The sequence below is a fragment of the Dryobates pubescens genome, chromosome 2 (assembly GCF_014839835.1).
Source record: "Dryobates pubescens isolate bDryPub1 chromosome 2, bDryPub1.pri, whole genome shotgun sequence".
NCBI lineage: Eukaryota > Metazoa > Chordata > Aves > Piciformes > Picidae > Dryobates > Dryobates pubescens.
This window is the reverse complement of record NC_071613.1, coordinates 35,601,431-35,616,346: the sequence shown is the minus strand read 5'-3', so window position 1 is coordinate 35,616,346 and position 14,916 is coordinate 35,601,431. Positions and strand designations below refer to the sequence as shown.

The 14,916-nt window shown below is 35.2% G+C and overlaps 1 protein-coding gene across 1 annotated transcript in view; it reads right to left on the bottom strand.

Moving 5' to 3' along the window:
* Window positions 1-1,484: 1,484 nt before the first annotated feature.
* TTC21B (tetratricopeptide repeat domain 21B) overlaps window positions 1,485-14,916 on the bottom strand; it is a 34,405-nt gene continuing 20,973 nt past the window's right edge. The window contains exons 20-29 of the mRNA XM_054173160.1: window positions 14,211-14,399; window positions 11,878-11,988; window positions 10,676-10,757; window positions 9,903-10,053; window positions 9,224-9,385; window positions 8,662-8,857; window positions 6,450-6,674; window positions 3,972-4,092; window positions 2,529-2,596; window positions 1,485-1,583 (exon numbers count right to left, since the gene is read on the bottom strand). Coding sequence (XP_054029135.1) covers window positions 1,506-1,583; window positions 2,529-2,596; window positions 3,972-4,092; window positions 6,450-6,674; window positions 8,662-8,857; window positions 9,224-9,385; window positions 9,903-10,053; window positions 10,676-10,757; window positions 11,878-11,988; window positions 14,211-14,399 — 1,383 coding nt within the window. The 3' untranslated portion in view covers window positions 1,485-1,505. The remainder of the gene's footprint in view (window positions 1,584-2,528; window positions 2,597-3,971; window positions 4,093-6,449; window positions 6,675-8,661; window positions 8,858-9,223; window positions 9,386-9,902; window positions 10,054-10,675; window positions 10,758-11,877; window positions 11,989-14,210; window positions 14,400-14,916) is intronic.

Sequence of the window (14,916 nt, the reverse complement as noted above, 5' to 3'; positions counted from 1 at the left end):
CCATGTTCCTCATTTCAATCCTCTATTAGTTTTAAATCAGTCTCCTAAATCTTTCTCAGAGCTCTATTACAGTGCTCATCTTGCAGGTAAAAAACAAGGAGCCTGTACTCTGGTACAGTTAACTACACAGTGATTGCCAGTGCTGAGATAGGATAAAGCTATGGCATAAGTTTCAAGGTTCCCTAGGGAAGGACAGGCTGTTTATTTGGGTCTTTGCTCAATTCTAATATTCACACAAATCTTGTCAAAGAGCCTGAAAACCGCCAGTTGAAAGCATCACTGTATAAGTGATGCATGTTAATCTGTTCAGGAAACAAAGCAAGATACAGCACCCAATTATTGGTAAATGAGATTAGATATGATTGTACACAGGCTCCATTTTTGTAGCCTTAACATCTAGTTATTGTAAAACAGAAATCCAAAACCCAAATGACTTTACACGATGTCAACATGAAAAGCTAAAATTACATAAGGAGGAAACTGAAATTGGTTAAGAAACTTAAATCACTAGTATTAAGGATTGTTTTTCACACTCAAAATATTATTTTTCTAGTCAAATACTGCTTGAAAATGAAATACATTGGTGTAACAATGTTTTTTTCCAAAATTCTGCATCAGTGAAAAACCTGGTGCATCTCCTTCCACTCATTGATGACATGCTATTGGTGCTTTGAAAGATACACAGGCATACTCTGTACGTGAGATAAGACTCTAACCCCCTTGGAATCAAAATGATTTCTTCAGAAAGGTGTTTTGTATGGATAACCAAATGCTAACTTCTGCACATAGGCCTGTACTGTCTGCACATACAATGCTGAAAGACTGAACACTCCAAACTGAAAATGTCAAACATTTCTCTTCATGGAAATCTGACAAATGGATAATAAGACAGCATAAGTAGAAAATAAATTCTGTGTAACAGAATTTATTGGTCCTAATTTTAAGTATTAGGTCTTCATTAAAAATATAAGTTTCATTGAGAACAATGTATATAGTTGTTCTTTTCAAGATTAAAAAAGTGTGCTTAGAATATATATAAAAATAAAAAGCATGCTTTAGAAATACATCTGTAGCAATAAAGACTACACTGTAACTATGAATAAATATTTCACACGAACCAAAATATGGAATCTTAACAATGCACCTGCACAAGGTAATACAGGATGTTGTTCTGAGTGATGTTTCAAATGGACAACACAAAACACTGAGTTACATGTTTTGAAATAATTTTATAATGCTGGTAACATGTTTTTGTGATGTTGGGTGACACCTTACATGGCACACAGAATGAGAATAATTTCTTTCAGGGCTGCAGAACATAACACAGATCTCTAGTACAACTAAGTTAATTGTATCCACAATACACTTGTGCTAATATGGTCTTTGTCACTGCAGTATTTCATTCATAGCTTCTGAAGCAAAATTCATCAAACAGGTTGATGAGCCACACAAAACAAATGAACAAAAACATGCCCCCTGCCCCTCCCCACCAAAACAATTAAAAATCATGTTCTTAGTGATGCACGGGCCTTGTCAAGTATTTCCTTTCTGATCTTTGGATAATTTGGATGTACTTCAAGGACCTGTCAAAAGACAAAACAACCCAAAACATGTGTCTAAAAGGAAAGAATACCGAAAGAATACTTCCTTATCACAATCTAAAACTAAAATAATGACAAGTTTATTTTAAGAATGCACAATATTTAACTGTAGGTATGGACAATGGAGGTCAAGGACAGCTTTATCAGACAGTTTGCTTCTCTTTCACCCTGCCTTGTCACCTTGATGTGAAAGGCATAGGAGTCAAGGGCTAAAGCCTCTCTGTGGTTTGAAATGCAAGCAATCAGAAGAGTGAGCTCTGGAGATATTTCCAAGGTTTTAAGTATTCTTTCTCTGCAATGATATATTGCTTTCATGTATTTCACTCCCACAGGCTCTTTCTTACTATGCTCTACTTACTATACTTGATCATCTAGCTCTTAATTCCCTCCACTCCCTTATCCTTTCATTCAGTTTGTCCTTTCCAGTTACTTTTATTTCCCCAAAAGGAATAAATATATTTATTTCATTATTAATGCTAGTAACTGTTAATTAATAATGTTCACTGTGCTTCTGTAATAGCAGCCCTTACTCTTATTTGGTGTCTGCTCTGTTCCTGTTTGGATCATACAATAAAGTACTCTAAGTGTCTTCTGATATTAATATTTGATTAACCTGTTCAGCTATACTTCTGTATTGATTTACCAAGCTGCAATCATAGAGCCAACAGAACGTATTGCCAGTAAAATATGCTTTTACATATAACAGTCAGCCCCTTCATCTCTTAATTTACCTGCTGGCCAGGGAGCTCAGGAGGAGGAGATTACATAGAGGATATTTAATTTAATCCAATTTACCAAATAAACCAGCCTTCTGACATTAAACTATATATTTTAGAAATTTAAACCACCCCCCCCCAAAAACAGGAGCATTATGTAGAACAATGTTGCTATTGTAGACAGAGTATTAAGTACATATGCAGATTCTACCTTATGACAAACATCGATTGCATCAACGTATCTCTTTCCTTTCAGGTAATTGAAAGCCAGCTTGTATCCTGTAAGTAAAAGGGGAGGAAAAAGGTGACAATTTCAGATTCTGTACAAGAAACTAAGATCTCACATTCAAATTCATTTTGGTCACCACATGTTTCTGAAGTTAGTACATTTGTTTTCTAGTATTCTCTCATCTAAAACTGTTGAGGTCAAAATTTCTACTGAAAGTCATTTCAAGTAGTAAATAAAAGCTCTTTACACACTGATAGCTGTGTTTGAATCAAAAGGATACATTATTCTGGAGAGGATGTGTTACTACAGAGAACACATAAGGGTTGTCCTCTTTCAGTTACTGTGGTACCCCACAGAGCTGCTCACTGTGACCTGCAATACACTGTCCCTTTGTAAAGGCAATTCCATTATTACAGGACAGAAGGCGGGGTGGGGAAATCAGGCTAGAAATAAGAAAGTAGGCATTAAAATGCAGTTCTGTTCCACTCTTCAGCAGACCACTGATTAAAAAAACCCTCATATGGTTAAGTTCCATAACAACATGTCAGGCTGACACTTTCAACATAAAAGGTACAGCTTAAGTGCATCAGCCTGGGCAGAGATCAGGACTGAGAAAAAAAATAAACAGGTTATAAGCATGCAATTTCCAATATTTGGGGAAAAAAAAATCTAAGGCACAAAACCTCACCACATATTAAAGACCACAAGTTGTATGTAATTTTGAAGGGCCATAAGCATAGCCCAAAACTTGGAATGGAATTTGTAAAAATCACCATCCCTGGTAGCTGGAGACTGACTCTAGGTGTTGAGCATGAAAGTGCGTTTTATCCTACATATCTGTTTCACAAAGGATTTCCCACATTAAAATAGCCATAAATGGTGACTGTTTAGTGTAGACTTCAATTAACTATCCAAACTGCAGCTTGAGTAGTATCCCAAGTTTGCGGTTAACCATCTTACTAAAACCAGATCTATTTAAAAGACATTTATTTTTGAAACCTTTACTCATATGTAAAAAACCTTATCCATATAAATAGATAATTTGTTTGATTATCACACTGAAATAAAACAATGATCTGCCACCATCAGACATATATTGGCTATTATAAAAAGTTCTCTAATAGACAGGACACATTGCATTACTGTAAACATGTTCTTAAAAATTAATGCTGTACTTAACAGAGAAAGTGGTTCACAAAGAGCAAACTAAAACTGTTTTGGACCAAACTTTGTACTAAAACAGCAGAAACTTCTGAAGTGTTATGAAGCTGCTACTTCTTGCCACTGGGTCTTTCAAAGTGACTGTTAAGAACACCTTTAAACATCTGAGGTTTTTACATGATAATCTATCTCTATGCAAAATCAAAAGCAGTCTTTCCAGTACAGGGTAGTGCCTGAAATCATGTGCAGGCTACATATACATGCCTATTGTTGGATTTGCTTGGTTTCCATATTTCCAGGCCATCTCGTAATTTATTGCTGCATCCTTATATGCTTGTTCCTTTTCCATTATGTACCCCATGTATTCATAAGCCTTGCAGCATGACTGCAAAACATAAATATTAATTAAAAATTTTATTTAGGTAAACTTATATATAATGATACTAACATCTTAATTACTTAAATGTTTCAAATCTGTGTAGCTGGAAACCAGGAAAACAACAATAACACTTGTATTAGCTTTGAGGAAAAGATAGTATTGATTTAAAATATCTGTAATAGAAATCAGTTATACGGAATTCTGCATAGTGACTTCCTATGTTACACAGAGCAAAGAAGAGAGTTCATAAAGGAGGACATTGCATCTACCCTTTCAAAAATGTTGAGAGCACACAGAAACCCTGTAAATAACTCTCTGAGTTAATAATAATCCTACAGGAGACCCATTTCAAGTCCACCTGGAAAGCATTGTATCTTCTACAAATATGCTTATTTCACTATTTCTTTAAAAGGTTTTTTCATACCCTTATTTTTGGAAACTGTCTTATAATTTTCTACTTAAAATTACATACAGACAGAAATATCCTCAAGAGAGCATCAACTGTTAAATATTTCATTTTGTACAACTCCAAGTGGCAAACTACAAGCATCTCAAAAACAGGTTCCAAAAACTATTAAGCACTAGAGGAAATACTAGCCTTGATTTTGATACATATACAAGTAAATCAGTTAAACTCCATAATAAAAGATACAGTAATTAATAAAGCAGTCTTACATTTATCATATAGGGCAGGAAACTCATAGCTACCACACACACTTACTGCAAAATAGTTACATTCTGCCATCAATAGGTCAAGTATTTTTGAGATAAAAATTCAGGTGTTGTGAAAATGTGCACCTTTGATACACAAGCAAAGGAATGCTGTTTAATATAAATTACATTTTGTCTTTAACTTCACTATTTCCAAGAAGGGCTTCCAAAATCCCCTGCATATCAGAGCATACAGGATAAGCAGTATGGGAATGTCTGGAAAATGAAGATAAAAATATACACATACCCTCCTCATTTATGATAAATGAAACAACAAGTTCAAAATGAAGATGGGTAATCAGTAGGAAACTTCAATTTCACTATCCAAACCTTGTTTTTTCTTTTTTATTTTTTTTTTAATCAGAAGCAATCCATATTACAAGACACTAGGCTTTTATTAAGTTTTCATTCGAAATAGTTACCTAAATTGCATATATCTATAAATTGTATATATCTATATCCACATATATGTATATATCACGTATCTATATCCACATAATTGAATTCAAATCTGTATCCCCATAATTCAATTCTGACTGCTAAAAAAATCCTAAAAAGGAATGCATCACAGTAATTTGTTTACTTGATATAATAAAATCTTCTACATTGAAGACACTAAATATTGTCTTGAGAATTAACAAGATTTTTTGAGATCTAAAATATTCAACACCTCTTTGTTTAGTACAACTCTTGCTTAGCTGTTTTGCTTGTAAGTTGGAAAAAAGTCAGCATCTTTACTCTGCTCCTTTGCTAAGCAACCAGAGTTGCAGACTTCTAATGTGTCATCCTTCTTCCTACCAAGCAGGCTATGTTTTTAGAGCTGCTTGGGAACTTCTGCAACAAACTGTCATTTGTGGTGCATACCTGCTCGACAGGCCATCTATTTCAAGATATGTTTTATTTGGGGAGGTGACTCATGTTTATCCCTCAGTGGTATCGATTTTGCAACTTCCTTTGGCCATCTGAACAAGCATATAACTGACTTTAAGGTAGATTTTATTTCTTAACTAAATTCAAACTAATTTTCTGTAAGCACGAAACTGAGTACATCCTATTTTAAGGGGCGTCTCTGTGGAAGTACACAACATGTGCTTCCTATAGTCAAATCAGAGTATTGGACAGTTTGCCTGCTCAGAAACCCTGAAGTAAAAAACATTTGGGCTTGTCTTCACAGCACATTAAAACCAGCATTAAAAAGAATAAATAAATCTTCTGTGGAGTAGAAGACTTATGAACATAGATGTTTAAAAATTTACTTTAAGGTATGAAGATAAAATCACCTAATAAATGGAGCAAGTCTCCAAAATTTGGCTACTCCTTTCTTTATCAGGTTTGCAAGACTCAATAAAATGCATCTTTGCCATTCAATAAACACCTTAAGCTTCTAGTGTTACCACAGCTGAAACTTGCGTAAGGTATTATAGAATGTAACTAAAAATGACTAAGCAGCATTCACAGGTTTGATTACTACCCTCCAGTGTAAAGTTACTGGTTTCCTGGCTTGTTTTGGTCTACTTCTCCCTTAATAAATCAAATACCAGGTAACTGGAAAAAGAAATAAATTTCAAAATCATGTTTTAGGTGAAAACTAAACATTTAGATCAATTAAAATAGAAGGTTACTAAGGTTACTTTTAATGGGCATTCACTTACCCTGTTATGACGAAGGCACCGTTTCAATAATTCACCAGCCATATCATATTTTGCAGATTGAATATAGATATCTGCAAGCAGAAGCCAACTCTTTTCAAATTCCTCTGCATCAATTGGATTCCAGCTCATTTTTGAAATCCGTTTTAACTGATTTCTGGCTCGTGGAGTCTGTTTCAAGATCATATAGGCTGTGGCCATTCCCAAAAGTGCTGGTATATGATCTTTCTGAAGTAAAAAAAGCATAGTGACTGCTAGGTGCTTTTTTAGTTTGCTTTTAATTTTTTTTTTTTCTATAGAAGACATTCACAGGTATCTAAACCCTAAGTAGTACATCTTAGGATCATACAAATAGCCTTTCTTAAAAACATGTTTTCCACCTAGTGCTAAGTTTATTTCTGTAAGACTAACCACAATAATTAAGAGGCTGAACGTAAGTTTGGTCTCAAAATAATCCTCTTCAGGCTCAGCAAACACTGAAAGCAACCACACGTATTTCATCTCAACTGGAAATGTTCTGATACCACCAAGATCTATCCTTCTGATACATAAATATTTCAGATAGAAACTGACAGGAATCCTGCCTTTATTAACATGGGCTCAGTCTATTACTGAGTGGCTCTGTGGCTGGTGTTATCACCACAATTTTGGGGTTTTTTTCTGATAATGGTATGGCCTCCACAGGACTAGGCTTGTAGGCCTCAAACGAGATTCATCTTCCTCAGCATGTCTTTTCAATCCTGCCCTATCACTAGGTAATAGGTGACAATGGGGCTCACATCTCAAAACTGCTTCCTAAATGCAGACAGTAGTTTTGTCAGCTGCTAACTTGGAAGCTTCTCTCTCCCTCTCTGTGTTCCTGGCTCACTACTGGCATTCCAGCTCTACACCTCTTCATAGGGTTGTACTGTAAATAGGCTTGCCACAGAGGGGTAAAAAAAAAACAATTAAAAAACCCCCAACCTCACCAAAATCCCCTCTTCCACATAATGATCAGCTCACACCCTCTCTCCCTCAGGAGTTACACCTAGCATAGATCAATAACCTCTGAAGATATTAAAACTGTGTATTTTATGCAACCCTGGAGAGAAGACTAACCAAGATTGGAACATTCTTCCTGCTGGAACTGTGTCACCATGTGAGAATCTCTCCTGCATTACAAGGCTGAGAGACCTGGGGCTGTTTAGCCTGGAGAAGACTGAGAGGGCATCCTGTCAATGCTTAAGAATATCTGAAGAGCAGATGTCAAGAAGATAGGAACAGACTCTTTTCTGTGGTGCCCAGTGACAGAACAAGAGGCAAAAGGCACAAACTGGAATGCAAGAAGGATCATCTGAATGTAAGGAAAACTTCTTTACTTTGAGGCTATCAGAGTACTGGAACAGGCTGGCAAGAGAGGTTTTGGAGTCTCCTTCCCTGGAGATACTCAAAACCCACCTGGACACAATCCTGGGCAACCTGCTCTAGAGGACCTGTCAGCAGGGGACTAGAACAGATCTCAGGAGGCCTCTTATAGCCCCTACCAGTCTGTGATTGTCAGAACTGCCTTATACACAAGATAAGCACCTGTATACTCAGCTCAGCCAAGGAGCAGTTTGGCACACAGTTAAAGGGTAGCAGCAACTCAAATATTTATTGACATTCTGATGGACTAAATGTGTCTACATGTGCTTAAATAAAATCTATAGGAAGGTGCTGGTATGAAGAACATCTGTTGTTAATCCTAAAGCTAATGACTACAAGTAGCTGTAAAATAATGAAGCTTTCCATCATAAGGATGAATTTTAAGCAGATGCATAATCTTGCCCTGGAATTTAAATTCTGTCAAATTGCCATGAAGTAAACAAAGGCAGCTTATATTTAATTATTTTTGCTTACAAAATGAAGGTACTGTACAGACTTAGACCATCAGATGCATTGCTGGCAAGCCTGAGAATTAAAAAGCAAAACCCGCAACTCAAACCAAACAGCCTGTTCACATTTCAGTAACTGTCAGTATTACAATTTAGTTTTTGCAATGTAATTGAAGTCTTCTAAAGATGCTATTTCAGCTTTTACATGATTTTTAACTTCATATAAAATATTAATAGAAAAAAAACAACCTTAGAACAAATAGCACTAAGACACTAAGACTTCTGAATGTAAACTGTGAGACTAGTTAAAACCAAAAAATGTAGTAAGTGTGAAGACTGAGGAAATGAGAAAGGTTACTCACCTCAGCCACTACTATTTCAGTGAATGTGTTCAGTGCTCGTTCAACACTTGATTTTTGTTTGGTTGCCATGAGACAATAATTTTCCATGATTCGCAATTGAATGTGACCCTGAACGGTCTGAGGCTTGAGCTCCTTCAGAAGATTTTCTGCTGTTCTTACAGCCAATTGCACAGACTCCTGCTTCTCTGTTGGATTACTGTTAACAGAAAGAATTTGTAAAAGCTTTTCTTTAATACACACCAAATTAATTACAACTTAGTAGCCATTCCACACTAAAGGCATGACATTTTGTACAAGATGACTCTGTTATACAGGCATTCTGCCCTGATTCTCTTCTCAAACAACTGCAGTTCCAACCTAATAAGCTATTTTTAACATTCCAAGCGATCAGCATTCCAGACAAAACCTTCTCTACTTTTAGCTTAAGACTGACTGACTACAGTCTAGAATGGTCTCTCACAATATAGTAAGTGGAATATTCAAAGCATTAGATGAGCTTAGAGATGTAGTGATTTAAATTAAGGCACATTCTTATGAGGCAATATTTATTTCATTCACTCACCCTATGTCAGCATCCAGATTTTCAAAGACTTCACCACCCATAGTTTCATTATCTGGGTTCAAACAAATTTCAATCATGTTGTAGACTGCATTCTGTCCCCAGTCATTGTCCTTTCGTGCTTTATTAAAATGCCGCAGTGCATCATTTGGTTCACCTGTATACCTAGGCAGATAAAATATTTAAATCTGAGACAGTAAAATTTACTGCCTCAAATCTCACCCAAACCCAGAAAAGACACTTGACTATTGAAGAACAGATGACACACCTGCATGCACTGATAATGCAAGGTTTGAACAGCATGTATACTATACTATTGCGAGGAATTTGTTGCTGCAGGCTAAAAGCAGTCTGATAAGCTCTAGCACTTGACAATAAGAAATATTAGATTACTTCATCAGCATCAGAAGTATTACATTACTTCATCAGCAAACACAAAAGATGTATGTGAGACAAAATAATTTAATTTTAAAGAGAAGCTTACTGGAAAGTATTTCAGAAGAGAAAAGGAGCCCTTAAAATCCTAGCACCTTAAGTAATTAGGGAAGTAGTGCTACATTAGTTATCACTTGCTTATCACACTATACGCAACATCTTTGGATGACAACAGATGACAAGAAAGTTAATTAAAATATGTACTATGTAATCAAACATCATTTATCTTAATTATAATTGCAAGTACCAAAGATACAGTCCTTTGCAGTAGTGAAATCCTGGTTCAATCTTTGTTCTGGGAGAATGTTTTTCAGCCATTAAAAGAAATCTTGGGACTTCTTCTAGCTTCCCAGCTCTTCTTAACAGATCAATTAATCGCGAGAGGGTTGCATAGTTATCTGAATAATCCAAATGATTAGGAGATTGCAATTATAATCATTAGTTGTATGAACAGCTTAAGAAACAAACAGCCTGCCTTAGTTTTTTCACATACAAAAATAATACACTATGTAATACGTAAGACATATTGCATAGTAACCACAGATAGAAGCATGAAAGTATCACATGATAGCAGAAATACTTATTTTAAAACCTTTATAAAGGTTATCTGCTTCTATATACTTCTATAAAAAAAGGTAAATATAATTATACTTCATAAGCACTCAAAAAGTTTGCTGTCCTCTTAAGACTTTTTCCACAAAGTCCATTAGAAAGCTCTACGTTCATTATAGTACTGTTACAGTAGTACTTTAGTAGATTTTAGCAGCCTTCTCTCCAGTCAAAACTTGCAAATTGACAAAAAAGAAACTCATTCCTGTCTGAGACCAGTTTCCTTTATTAATCTTGAGGAGAAAAAGAAGGGAAAAAAAGAAAAGCAATGGTCATTAGTTTTAGTATCCACTACATTAAAAATAGCACATCTATTTATAATCATACAGGGTATTTTTTAGGTATTTATTCCTCTGTCTCATCAGAAATATGTATCCGAAGGAATTAAAAATATCGCTGCTAAATATTCACCTGGCTTGCGTTCCAGAAGCTGCTGGAAATGAAAGACAGCTTGTTCATAATCTTGTTTCCTGAACATGAGATGAGCCATCATCTACAATATTGAGCAATTAAGAGAAAACAAAACAAGTATTATAAATTGTGTTTTACAATGAACTCTAGTTCTGGAAAGCGGGGAACTATAACTATAGCATTGAAGTCCTGTAGGAACTGCATAAGAAGCAAAGCAAGCTAGAGTATTTTATTACTCACTGGAAAATAAACACTCTATATACAGACACACAATATAAAAAAAGAGCAGGTACAGGCTCATATCCAATTTTTCACTTAATGTAGAAATTGAAAAGAGAATGAAAAACTTTGATGTACCTTTCAAATATGTCTGGATTTACTTGTGTAGTTTTACTCCTAATTTTATTTCCCATAAAGGTAGATTAAGCACATAGAAAAGCAAAGCTAGTTTAAAGTTGAGGAAACATGATAGTCCACTTCAGTGGTGCAAGTAAACTAAAATGATTTAATTTCAGTTTACCTCCACTGAGAAGTAGCTAATAAAGAGTATATTTAATAACATATATTAAAAGTGCTATTACCCCTGTTCTTGTACCATTCTATGATAAATTCCAGATGTTAGACCACTGCGGGGAAATAAATTATTCCAGTCTTAAAATTATTTTGATCCTCGTGTGTTTAATGTGTTAAAGCAAAAGTTGCTCTACAGAGCTGTCTTTTAAGGCAATGAGTATGCAAATCATGTATGGAGAATCTGCAGCTATGATTAAAAATGGTTAAGTAGGAATATGATTAACTATGATTATATAAGGATGTAAAATCACCTTAAGTACATAGCTCTTCTGTAAGTATTTTTTTAGATACTTGCTTTAATATTACTGGGTTTTGAAAATTACTTCTTCCCCAAGCATTAGCCAACTGTTAGTAGAACATGCATTAAGATACACTTCAGTCAATCTTACAACTAGTACTGTTTCCTTATGGTTCTTTGCACTGAGATAGAACAAATGCTATGATTGCTAGAAACTTCATATTGAATCATTATCCAGAATAAAGAGAAAAACATTTCGTTGGAATAGATTTCTTTTTTTTTTAATCAGAAGCTGTAAGCTTTCTCTAAAGTTGTATTTCATAGATCCATTACATTGCAGACATAAAGTGAAAAAAAAAATCTGATAAAGGATAAATATAATAGCACATACCATTGCTGCTGCTTCATTGTCTTGGTCATTCTTTAGTAGTAAGGCACACTGATGTTGACAGGCATCAGTATCATCTTGTGCAAGATACAAACGTGCAAGTTCCAACATCGCCTGTAGATGAAAATATGTAACTGTGTAATTTAAAGACCAATAAAACTGATTCATTTATGTAAGTATTAATCTGAGATTTTCAAAACTTCTGGGAAAACTTACTCCTTTGTTGCTTCCTGTGAACTCTTGGTCAAGTAATTTAATTATTTTCTATTCCCTCAGCTTTAAAATAGATAAAATCTTTTCTTTTTTCATAGGGATATTCTGAAGTTACATTGAAAACAGAACTGCTGCGACAGTACTGTTCTCAAGACTGCAGACTTACACATTAATTTCTAGTGACTGGAAGATGTCACTAAATTTTCAACTCCAACCCAAAAAGCAATGCTGTTGTGAAATGACACACTGGATGCCACCTGTGATGCACTTCAAGTCTGCATCTGAAAACGGCACTGCCTCTTAAATGGTCAGAGAAATGACGTGAGGTATTTATGTACCTAGATCTAACTATGCAAAGCAAAACAACCCAAACCCCTTATGACATGGACTGCAATCTCTTCATGTCCGACTGAATTATTTGTTTAGTGCAACACTTTACATTTGGTTTGAATAGAATAGAATAAACCAGGTTGGAAGAGACCTTCAAGATCATCGTGTCCAACCTATCATCCAACACCATCTAATCAAACTAAACCATGCAACCAAGCATCCTGTCAAGTCTCCTCCTGAACACCTCCAGTGATGGTGACTCCTCCACCTCCTCGGGCAGCCCATTCCAATGGGCAATCACTGTCTCTGTGTAAAATAGGAGAGCTTGTTCTGATGAAACAAGAGAATTTCCAGTATTTCCATATATAATTTTAAATTATAAATTCTGAAGACATCAACAAACAGCTCAAATTTCTATTTCATAATCTAAAAGACTTTATTTCCAACCTTTACTAGCAATGTTTTTAAGAGAAGAACCAAGTTCAGGCCTATTTCTATAGAGTGAAATGACTCATTTATACTAGTTGTGGGTAACCAGAAGTATTTTCTTTCACTACTGTAAGCAGGGAACAAGCTCTTAAACAGAAATTAAGTCTTAGATTATCTAAGATGTCATAGTATTCTATTTGTTATTTAAGTAGGATTAAAATAAAAATCTCTGGTAAGTGCATCTAACAGATATTCAGTACAAATATCAGTGCACAGCAGATTTTGTAACAATAGAAATCTCTTAGGAATATGATTTTAGCAGGAATTTAAAAGAACTGGAATGCTGGTATTTCAGTAGTGATGTGAAAGAAAAGTGAAATTAAGGGTTTGATACTGAATTACTGGAATGGCATACTACAAAAGCATATGGCATACCATAGCTGTACCTGTACTATGACAGGCAGTATCCTCGCTCTTTATGGTAGAATGGGGTAAGTCACCTTCTTTTAAAGATTAAGGATGTTTTTATTCATCTCCCAATTTATTTTATTTCTCCTTCATCATTCTTACAAGATGCCTTGAGTAAAGTCTGTCTCAAAGATGCTGAAGCTGCAGCTTTAGGAAGTATCTAGACTCTTGAAACCACAACACATGACTTCAAGTATTAAAACCAGGTGACATACTGGTAACTTAGCAGCTGGTGAATCTGACAGCTGGACAGTAAGAAGTAGCAAAATAAGAATACACACCTAAATATACAATACACATGCTAGAAAACTGGAAATTTGACAAAAATTGTACCTATTTATTTTTAATCTAAAAACCCCCATAAAGCTGACACTTAATTTTGATGCTAATTACAAATGTCTTTCACTTCTACTTCTCCTATCTGTAAAACCCAGCGCTGTGAAAAGAGAACAAGGAAGGCAGGGATAAAAATAAGCTCAAAGTTACAAGTATTCATCAATAGGCACTTGTGGGAAAGAGAGAGCGCAGTGAAATCACTGGGAATTCATTCCAGAGGACAAGCAACACGCAAGATTGAAACAATCTCCACTCTCACCATGCTATACCTTAATGTCATCAACTATTACATGAAGACAGGCTCACTGTATGATCTAATGCACCACTCAGAGTGTACACAGATCACCACTTCAATCAGGAGAGACAGAAATTAGCAGTACATTCAACAATTTTATCATGATAAGCAATGAAGAGTAGAAAGTTCAAGACTCTATGTATATCATAAAGCAGAATTAATTGCAAATACACTTCTACACTGTGGATAACTGGAAAAAGTAAGTATTGCTAGATATCAAAACTGAATGGAAAAACAACGCAAAATAGTCAGAGGGAGAACTGACCTTGTTATTTGTTTCACAGTGAACAAGAGCTTCTTTGTAAAATTTAATTGCTTTTTCATAGTTTCGCTGGGCTGTTGAATGTTTTGCAATCTCAGCACAAATCTCAGCTGCTAACTGTTTCTGTGCAGGAACTGCATCCAGCTGTTCTATCTGAACACGTTTAAGCACTCTGGCTTGTAATTCTCGAGCCTGATGTGAGTAAAAAAGAGAACAGCCTAAACTTTTCACAGGAATGAATTCTACTTTATCTACTGTTATACAATGCAATTAATTTTTTATAGATTAAAACACCCAAATAATACAAACAAAGAAAATATGTCTCCGCTACAGAAACCATCAATGAAAATGAGCAAAACAAACCCCTATCTCTCCCTCAACTACCTGTCTTAAACTGCCTTGCCTCTTCAGAATTCACATTAAAAATATGCTGACAAGCAATGTAATCTTCAATACTTTCAACAAAATGGAATTCTAACACATTTTCTCTAAAATACTGCATAACTACATGCTAATCCAACAAAGTATAACACACACTTTAAGAGCATAATTTGGAGATAATCATACATCCAGTATGGATCAGAACATTAAAGCAAAAACACATGGAGGAATCCAGTTTACTCCTTGTATACTTGAAGAAAATGGTGGTATGAACAAGATTAGTTAGTACTCCATCTAAGGAATATTAGGTCAAATGCATTTATTTGAA